Genomic DNA, 11,098 nt, shown 5'->3' on the forward strand with positions numbered 1-11,098 from the left:
GGCAGAGGATAGGCCTGCAAAAGTGAAAGCAACCTATCAAGCATGTGCAAAGGTCAAAGTCTGAACATTTAATCGGCTTGCACGATTTAATTCATAAAGAAGTCAAGTTAACAAAAGGCAACTTGAAACAAGCCAAAAATGGAAGATCACATGTTGCTGCCAGATCTGATCCTCGGACTGAGTATGACAGTCCTATGTCATAGGGTGGCTTTTTCTCTCTTGTCAACATCACCTCAAAAGTTGAAGCCAACCTAGACCTTAAAGTCTTCGAAAAATACAGCTCAGAAACAGCTTTGCACTCTGATTAAAGAGAAAAAGCAAGGACATGTCAAGATCAAAGCATGTGCTGCGTGAGGATGGGATCTGCCCAAGCCTAACAAGTTGAGTGGCAGTTCTATAATTATGATGAAAACCTTGGATCCTTTGAAAATGAGCTCCAACGGTCATCAAGGGCTTGGATCTCTATAAAATGCATACAAGCTCTCCATTGGAAAATACACAACACACTTACATAAAAAGATCAAGCATCTTAAAGCTTTCAAGAAGCAAATCACATCCTCCCTTATTACTTTGTTTGATCCTACACTATATCTTTGTATATCCTTTGAGAAAGTATTAAGTATCAATCACTCTCATTCTACTTTGTAATTTCCTAGTGAGTGAAGCTTGGAAATATTTGGAAATTGATTGTAAGCTTGGTGAAGCTTGATAATACACAGTTTGTAATCATCCTCGGGTTGAGGATTGATCTGTTTGAAAGTTAGTGAAATCTCACAAGGGTGTGAGGACTGGACGTAGCCATATTTGGATGAACCAGTATAAAATTGTGTGTGTGTCCCTCATATTCTGCTCCTATTTTTTTGCTCAGCTTAGATCTAACGATTTAAAAATCCCATCCTCGAGCTAGCCATCCTCAGCGAGAGGATAGTTTTTAAAAACACTTAAAATAATTTTTAACAGCAAAATCCCTATTCAACCCCCCCTTCTAGGGATATTTAGCTACATCAGGTTCATGAGCTCTTAGAGTTCCAACTAAATCTTTTAATTTCATGTCGGCCAAGTCTCTTGCTTCAGTAATGGCAGTCACCATTGGCCTCTATTCTTTTGGTAAACTCCTTAGGATTTTTCTTATGCTTTCTTAAACGGAGTATACCTTTCCAACAGATCTCAAGTTGTTTAATATGATTGTTAACCTTGAGAACATTTCATCAATGGTTTCCTCCTCCTTCATTTTGAATAGTTCAAAGTCTCTTACTCTCATGTCAATCATCGCTTCTTTTACATGACTTGATCCTTCATCATGGATCCTTAGAGTGTCTCAGAGTTCCGTAGCGTTTTCATCTGTCGTCCATTGTGCTTGAGGTTTCTCATCTGAGGTTGCGCCTGTGTTGTTGGTTCTGATGACGTGATTCCCATTTTCAACCACATACCACATGTTGTTATCTTGTGATATGAGAAATAGTCTCATCTTACCTTTCAAGTGGTAGTAATTTGTGCCATCAAAATAGGGAGGTCGGTTGGATGATCCTCCTTCAGGAATATACTTAGCTTTTGACATTTTTTCTTTTTGGATCTTTTTCTCTTACACTGCTAGATGTAATTTTCTAGAGAACCTTGCTCTGATGCCAATTGATATAACTAAATATCACTAGAAGGAGGATTGAATAGGGATTTTACTGTTTAAAAATATTTTTCACGTGTTTCGAAATGTTATCCTTTGAGAGGACGCGAACTCAAAGATGGTTATTTAAACTTTTAAATTTGTGTTGAGTAAAAGAAAGAGAAAGTGTAGAGAATGACACACACAACTTTTATACTGGTTCACCCAGGATTTTACTAATGATACACACACTTGTGAGATTTTACTAATGATCAAACTGATTAACCTCTCACAGAGGATGATTACAATTTGTGTATTCTTTAGCCTCACCAAGCTTACAATCTTGTTTCTAACAAGTTCCAAGGGTAACTCACGTGGAAATTACAAAGTGATATAAATAAGGTTGTTTCTCTTTACTTAAACACTTTCTCAAAAGATATTTCAAAGATTTAGTGTATGATCATAGAAAGTATAAAGAGATGATGGATATTGCTCTTGATAGCTTTGAGATATTTGATCTTTTTATGCAATATTGTTGTGCATCTGATAATGAAGAGCTCCATGCCTTTTATAGAAGTCTTCTGATGATTTTTCCATGGGACAAGCTCTTTATGATCGTTGGAGATTCAACCAAACAGTCCAAGGTCTTTTATCATACTTACAGAATTGTCATCCAGCTGTCCTTGGACAGATTCAGTCCATCCTCGAGCAGGAGGATCAAACTCCTTGGAACTTGATCTTGAGTTGTCCTTTTCTTTTCTCATTCTTCAAGACATGTAAGGCTATATCTTTGACTTTGTGGGCTACAACCTTTCTAAAAGTTGAAGTGTTAGGTCATTTTCAACTTTTGAGAATGATGTTGACAATATAGAACATTCCTGTTACATCGTAGTTCCATCCTCTTGCATGTGGTTCATAATTCCTTTCTTCAAGACATGTGAAGGCTTTTATTTTTGGCTTGCTTGTTGTTGTCTTTCTGTTGATTGACTCTACATTGTTTTCAATCATACAAAAATCATATATAGGTCTGCTTTTAGCATTTGCACATGATAGGATGGGTTGCTTTCAACATTTGGGAATGATGTGGACTTTATAGAACCGTCCTCCAATCCAACCTCGTACATTTGGGTCCTTGTTGGTTAGTTTTTACTCTTGTGAGGATTTTAATTTTGTGATAACAAATAGAATCGTGGTGCCCATGTTTACTACAGAATGAACATTTTTTCTTTACGTTGTCAGCTTTCTTCTTAGCATGACAGTTTTTGAAATTATGCCCAAGTTTTTTGCAAAAAGTGCATTATGGCCTATTCTCTTGTTTTTTTGGCAAGAAAAAATTTTCATATAATTTTTGTTTTTGAGAACTTTGAAATCCAATATCGGCTTTGTCAAAGATTCCATATTGAGATCCCATTATCTTTTGAAATGTTTCAGTACAAATCTAGAATGATTTTTTCATATTTTTCATTCTTAGCTTGAAGTTCCTCATTGAGTTTCTTTATTTCATAAAGTTGATTTTTGAGAAAACCACATTTATGAGATAAAGTGTTTGAGTCATTTAAAAGATTTTCAAATTCAATTTCTAACTGTTCACAAGAAGGACATAGTTCTGAAATGGTTACCTTTTCAGTTTCTGATTTTGCCATGAGACAGAAGTTGGCCTCTTCTTTCTTTTCTTGCTTAGAGGATGACTCGTCACTGTCATCCCAAGTAATCATCATGGATTTGTTTTGGTAGGGAAATTTTCTTAAGTTCCTTTTGTTTAGAGGACACTCAATTTTGTAATGTCCCATCTTGTTGCATCCAAAATAAGTTATCTGACTTTTGTCAGTTTTTTCTTTTTGAGGAGATCTTCTATCATGTCCTCTTTGATTTACCATCCTCTGAATTCTTCTAGAAATTAGAGCGAGTTTATCCTCTTTCTCAGATAGAGGATACTCTGAGCTTTCCTATTTCATGACATCTTCAGTCTTCTTAGAGGATGAACTTTCTATTTGACTTATTTTTAGAGCAATCATTTTTCCTTTTCTGCTTGGTTTGTCAGGCGGCAATAATGGTTCATGAGCTCTTAAGAGTTCCAACTAAATCTTTTAATTTCATGTCGGCCAAGTCTTTTGCTTATGTAATGGCAGTCACCATTGGCCTCTATTCTTTTGGTATACTCCTTAGGATTTTTCTTATGCTTTCTTGAACGGAGTATACCTTTCCAACGGATGTCAAGTTGTTCAATATGATTGTTAACCTTGAGAACATTTCATCAATGGTTTCCTCCTCCTTCATTTCGAATAGTTCAAAATCTCTCACTCTCATGTCAATCATCGCTTCTTTTACGTGACTTGATCCTTCATGATGGATCCTTAGAGTGTCTCAGAGTTCCGTAGTGTTTTCATCTGTCGTCCACTGTGCTTGAGGTTTCTCATCTGAGGTTGCGTCTGTGTTGTTGGTTCTGATGACGTGATTCCCATTTTCAACCACAGGCCACATGTTGTTATCTTGTGATATGAGAAATAATCGCGTCTTACCTTTCAAGTGGTAGTAATATGTGTCATCAAAATAGGGAGGTCGGCTGGATGATCCTCCTTCAGGAATATACTTAGCTTTTGACATTTTTTCTTTTTGGATCTTTTTCTCTTACACTGTTAGATGTAATTTTCTAGAGAACCTTGTTCTGATGCCAATTGATGTAACTAAATATCACTAGAAGGAGGATTGAATAGGGATTTTACTGTTTAAAAATATTTTTCACGTGTTTTGAAATGCTATCCTCTGAGAGGACGCGAACTCGAAGATGGTTATTTAAACTTTTAAATTTGTGCTGAGTAAAAGAAAGAGAAAATGTAGAGAATGACACACACAACCTTTATACTGGTTCACCCAGGATTTTACTAATGATACACACACTTATGAGATTTTACTAATGATCAAATTAATTAACCTCTCACAGAGGATGATTACAATTTGTGTATTCTTTAGCCTCACCAAGCTTACAATTTTGTTTCTAACAAGTTCCAACTAGTTCCAAGTGTAACTCACGTGGAAATTACAAAGTGATATAAATAAGATTGTTTCTCTTTACTTAAACACTTTCTCAAAAGATATTTCAAAGATTTAGTGTATGATCATAGAAAGTATAAAGAGATGATGGATATTGCTCTTGATAGCTTTGAGATATTTGATCTTTTTATGCAATATTGTTGTGCATCTGATAATGAAGAGCTCCATGCCTTTTATAGAAGTCTTCTGATGATTTTTCCATGGGACAAGCTCTTTATGATCGTTGGAGATTCAACCAAACAGTCCAAGGTCTTTTATCATACTTACAGAATTGTCATCCAGCTGTCCTTGGACAGATTCAGTCCATCCTCGAGCAGGAGGATCAAACTCCTTGGAACTTGATCTTGAGTTGTCATTTTCTTTTCTCATTCTTCAAGACATGTAAGGCTATATCTTTGACTTTGTGGGCTACAACCTTTCTAAAAGTTGAAGTGTTAGGTCATTTTCAACTTTTGAGAATGATGTTGACAATATAGAACCTTCTTGTTACATCGTACTTCCATCCTCTTGCATGTGGTTCATAATTCCTTTCTTCAAGACATGTGAAGGCTTTTATTTTTGGCTTGCTTGTTGTTGTCTTTCTGTAGATTGACTCTACATTGTTTTCAATCATACAAAAATGATATATAGGTCTGCTTTTAGCATTTGCACATGATAGGATGAGTTGCTTTCAACATTTGGGAATGATGCGGACTTTATAGAACCGTCCTCCAATCCAACCTCGTACCTATCCATTTTTCCTTCTGACTTCTTTATATCAAATGTTTTATTAATTCATACTGCTTTGTCTTTTCTTAATGAATAAAAAGCATTTGTTTTAGTGAGGATGAGATTTTTACAATTTTGAAGCTTCATCCTCTTTACGAGGTCATTCTCTCATATTTCAATCTTCCAGATTTGAATCAAATTTTTCTCATTAAAACCTTTAGAGAGATTTTGTCTCAACAAACGTATTGGTTGAGCTTGTGAACAGGGAAGTAAAGAACAAGCCTAGTGTTGGTTAAGTAGAGCAAGCGACCAATCAATATTCAATAAAGCCTGTTGTCATGAAAGGATTGCCATCATCCTTAGATAACTTCATATTGGGTAGCATGGAGGTAGAAATCGGTTTGCAATTGAGAAGTCCTATATCATCCAAGAGTTCCAAAACATATTTGTGTTGATTAAGAGAAATGTCCTTTGATGGTTGAGCAACCTCAAGCCCAAGGAAATATTTGAGAGAGCCCAAGTCTTTGATTCTAAATTGAGAATGGAGAAAAGACTTAACAGATTGTATTTCTTGTGAATCATTTCCATTGAGAACGATATCATCTACATAACCAACAAAAAAGTGAAATGAGCATTATGGGATTTAACAAACAAGGAATAATCATAAACAGATTGAGTATATCCCGAAGATAAAAGAGCATAAGTTAGTTTATGATTCTAATTTTGATTAGCTTGTTTTAAACCGTAAATCGACTTGGTCAATTTACAAACCAAATTTGGTTTCAAAGGGGTAAAACTAGGAGGAAGTTGCACGTAGACCTCCTCATGGAGATCCCCATGTAAAAAAATATTGTTGACATCTAATTGATATAAATGTCATTGTTTAATAGTAGCAATAGCCAAAATAAGTCTAACGGTAGTCATTTTAATTACATGAGAAAATGTTTCTAAATAATCTACTCATTTCAATTGAGTATATCCTTTAGCAACAAGTCTTTTGCCTTGTGCCTTTCAATACTACCATCAAAGTTGAGTTTGGTGTTAAAAACCCATTTACAACTAATAAGTTCTTTACCATCAGGTAAATAAGTGAATTCCCAAGTTTTATTAAGTTCAAGAGCCTGAATTTCTTGGTCCATAGCAAGCTTCCAAAAATCAAATTATTACTTTGTTATAAGATTTATATGCAGCAGATATATTGGCATCAGATAAAAATTGCTTTAAGGAATGAGGATTACTTGATATAGTATTATTGAAAGATCAAGGGGTAGGAATAATATTACATTCATAATCTTATATGTAATTGAGATCATTTTACTCTAGTAGAAGCACATACAACAGATTGAGGGGCAGTATCAAAAACAGATTCATTCATAACATTGGGAATATCATTTAAAATAGCAATAGGAATTTCAAAATGCATATCAAAATTAGGAGAATCATGGGAATGCTCATGATCAGGCAATTGTGTAGGACAAGAGAAAGGATCAACACCTTCATTATCACAAGATAAGTCATAAGTGTTATGATTGATAGGCAAAAGAAAAATATGTTTAGTATGCAAGTCAAATAAAACATGTTTCGGCAATTCAGTCCGTCATGTTTCGGCAATAAAGGGGATGCATCACCATGGAGCCAAAGCTTATGTACCGGAAGCACATGCACAGCCATGGATCAGCAAAGCCAGTTTCATGAAAAATTCGAAGAGGAAAATGGGGATGATTCTGAGGCTACAAAAGAACTTAGAAATCTATCCAATATATTCAACTTAGACTGTGTCGTGTGGGATTTACCAGCAGATTATTTAATCAATCCCATGGTATAAGAAATATTACAGAATAGAGGAAGCTTAGAAGCTCAACTTGTGAGACTGCATTAAGGAATAAAAATTTTACAAATATGATCGATGGTACAAAATGTAAATAAGAGCTATTTTTACAAATTATGAATACACAACAAGTGAAAAGCATTATTTGACCTAACCAATTTTCTCAGTACTCTCCTAACAATATCTTTGGATTATTAGATCAAGCAAAATATGATGATGAAGAGGATGTATCTGCCAGAATCTGTGAATATGGGGGGAAAAATAAACATTAGGACAAATATAGAAGAAACAAACAGAGAAGTAATAACTACTTTTTTCTAAATCACGGCAAAATATGTTTGTATTCCTTAGAAAGCTACCTCAAGTTGCTCTTCTGTGAATAGCTCTTTCTGAACATTCCATGTATCCGCATGGGTCCGCCGAAACTCTGCAACAGCTTTCGTAACTGTAGATTTCACAGGGGATGGCTCACCACTAAAGCGAGCTAGTAGCGTAACATGCTCAGGCAACCAACTGAAAGTAGCTTAGCAGTCAAATAAAGGCAGAAAATATAATGTCAAAAAAATCAATAGATGCATAATCAATGCCTTCAGATATATCCAAAATAGAAACAAAATTATGCCTGTGAATCTTGTAGTCTATAATAGAGCTCAACACCCAAAAGCCTAGAGATTATTTTATTTTTTGACTTAACACCCATGCTTGTGGATGTGATTTCAAGAAAATATTTTGGATTTCTCCCAACTAAGTTGATCTTTTGTCAAATTTAATTACCATCATTTCCTTAATTAGAAAAAGAATATTTGTATATTAGATTATAGACTGAGCACTACCACTTAAATCATATATACTCCTAATGGTGTAGAGGCGTCAATGATGTTTGACTTTGACATTTTTCCTTCAATACTCATGGACGAACTTAATTTTGCAAGTGATGCATTAGTTGAAGATAGTAGTCAATCAATGGCAGTACGAACATGGCATATGTAGAGATTTCATAATAAATCAACAATAAAGAAGTTCATTTTTTAATATAATTGACCTATTGTCATACCATTTTTACTATCTCAAGTTGAGTTTACATAGCCATTACTAACATACCAAGACCAATACATAATCATTTCCAGGGATATTACTGGACAAACCTGGGCATGTCATATGGGGCTGATAATACAGAAGCTACCAAAGCTAGTACTGCACCATGAATCGATGCTACAGCTGAACCAGAGCTTGCATTTCTGCATTTGAAAATTTGCACACTTTATCAAGTGTGACATGTGCTAATAGCTATAGCTAGAAATTTGAGAGAGAGAGAGAGTTGACAAATAATAATATGATTGCAAATCCCACCCTATACAGTATACACAATGCTTTCATGCGTACACATTGCATAATATATTTTTGTGACACGCTGGGTGCACCATGACTTCATTTCTTATTAATAGCAAATATTCTAGAGTTCAACAATTAAGCTTACATTCTACATGCAGACAAATCAAATTTCAACTATAGCGTTAATAGCATTCTCATAAAGGTCCATATTATAACGATAGATACACCTTCACAAGACTATGGACAAGGGATAAAGGCGATAATACATTCAAAGAAATTAACCAGCATTTAGGCATTTTTTAGGCCCACAATTTTACAAAATAATAACTAAACTTCCAGAAACTTGATGGAATCTTTAGTACAATATTACATTTAAAGAAATTACCTCGATTTTCTTCTCTTTTGTATAATATTTCCCTCTACATAAGCTCTATCACGGAAATCTTTAGCTAGATCTTCATCTCCACCCTTCATTAAGCCTGCTAAAACTGCTGCGGCATGTTCTCTTACCTAGACCAAAGATTAAGTCTTCCACAATGAGATTATTTAAATGCAGTAATCAGAATCATATCAGATTAAATATAAATAGCAACCATCAACAATAGATGTCACCACAGAAAAGCAACACAGGAAAAGGTCAGATGGTTCCCCTAAAATGTATGTTGATATAGAAATAGATTTGTCGAAACGAGGAACAACCACCAGAATCTAAAATTTTCATGTAAACATACTTTTTTCCACAGGTAAGTCAAACAAGCTCTATTTGGTTTATGATCTTGCACCATTTACAGCCTAGTTCTTCAAATTGGAAAGAGATGCCAGGCTAATAGACAAGTACGACCGATTCAGGTGAAACCTTTTCAACAAGCTTAGGATTTTCTATAAAGTACAGGTATCTCATCCTAAATTACCCAAACTCAAAAATATAGAAAGGGAGAAAAACAACATTCTGTGTTTCCATTTAAAGAGAAAGAGCTTGCCTCAACTTGGTTGTCTACTAGTAACTTCTCAACTGTTCTCCAAATTTCTTGTTTCTTTGAACTTGAGAGAATGAAAGTGTGCCTGTTAAAGAAGGAACAGACCTTTATTTTCATCTGATTTATAACAGGCAAAAGTAGTACGATAATTACGAGAAAATGATTATAAATAAAAAAACAATTTTTAAAGGTATGTTTGGATGGAGGTTTTTGCAGGGAAGGGCTTATTTTTCTTTTAGTTAAGGGAGCTATGAAATGTTTCAAAAAATGGAATGAAGTGTGATTGAATTGTTATATGATAATTTATTATGTTATTCTTTCTTTTTTTTTTTAAATCTCAAATTTATCCCAAAATATAGATTCATCCCTCCCGAACATACCCAAAGTATTATTTGCATACATTTCAAAGCATGGATTTAAATCAGTTGACTTAAAAAGAAAATATTACCACATGAAGCAAGATGTGTATAAGGACTCCAACCATTTAAAGTTTGATATGCCAAAACAGTACAGTCACAAATCATCATACCTGTACATGAAAGTACGCAGATATGTCAATGTCGCAGACCTAGTTCGCCAGTTGGAATCATTGGCAGCAGAAAGTATCACATCTATGGCCTTCTGGAGGTGAGGTTCCCAAACAATCATCCATTTTAGTAATTCAAATGCTGCCTTGGCTAAAGTTGACAAATCCTTATTTGATGTTTCCTTCAAAAGAAAACCAAATTATTCAGAAGTGTGGCAACCAATACACTTGAATGATGATAGAAAAAAGGAAATGAATATAACAACATTTCTAATTTTTTTAATACAACTTCTCCAAAGGTTATTAAAAGAACGATTCAAGATATCTCATCCTAAATTAACTCCTGGAAGATTATGAAAATCAGAATTCATTGTGTTTTTCCGAAACTCTGGATCTTAATACCAATAACATAATTAGGTGTCTAAACTTGAAGGCTTAAGACAGTACGAGAATCAAAATCATCCACAACAAACGATACAATTTGTCAAAAGGAAACACACAATCAAGACGACATAATAAGGAAAGGAATTAGATCAGAGTTAAGAATACAGTCAAACAAGAAGTAAAGAAGTTAAAATTCTTATGAATACAGTCAAATCTATAGCCCAAACCTGCAAGGAAATCACAGGATATAGAAGCCCCACAATCACATCCCGAAGATAAGAGGATCTCCCAGACTTCAATGACGAGATGATGAAGTAGAGTAGCTACATTTGTTTGGAACAATAAACAATTAGTAAAAAAAAAGTAAATTATATAATAAGTCAAAGCTGAACCCGTAAAACTATATATCTTCTATTAGTACCGTTTCCATCCATTTCATATCATCCTGTGAATCACCATCTAAATGCCCATTTTGAGAACTTGTCTCAATCGGATTCACAGCTTTATCTGATTGCGAAGCAATCTGAATGTTCACAACTGCTTCAGCTGCTCTATCTGTAAGAAACTGAACCCAGCTTTCGTCTTTCATCAAATTATCAACATTGTTGTTTCTTTCATCACACGCATTATCATGATGACTTGAATGATATAGCCGAATGTTAGAGCACAATACAGAAAGGGTAACCCCTAGA

At 34.6% G+C, this 11,098-nt stretch overlaps 1 protein-coding gene across 1 annotated transcript in view; it reads right to left on the reverse strand.

Moving 5' to 3' along the window:
- Positions 1-7,097: 7,097 nt before the first annotated feature.
- LOC101501819 (proteasome activator subunit 4-like) overlaps positions 7,098-11,098 on the reverse strand; it is an 18,709-nt gene continuing 14,708 nt past the window's right edge. Inside the window, 8 exon segments of the mRNA XM_012715817.3 lie at positions 7,098-7,428; positions 7,547-7,700; positions 8,333-8,425; positions 8,905-9,029; positions 9,500-9,581; positions 10,026-10,204; positions 10,634-10,729; positions 10,828-11,093. Of these exon segments, the coding sequence (XP_012571271.1) occupies positions 7,387-7,428; positions 7,547-7,700; positions 8,333-8,425; positions 8,905-9,029; positions 9,500-9,581; positions 10,026-10,204; positions 10,634-10,729; positions 10,828-11,093 (1,037 nt within the window). The 3' untranslated portion in view covers positions 7,098-7,386.

This window comes from Cicer arietinum, chromosome 5, assembly GCF_000331145.2.
Source record: "Cicer arietinum cultivar CDC Frontier isolate Library 1 chromosome 5, Cicar.CDCFrontier_v2.0, whole genome shotgun sequence".
NCBI lineage: Eukaryota > Viridiplantae > Streptophyta > Magnoliopsida > Fabales > Fabaceae > Cicer > Cicer arietinum.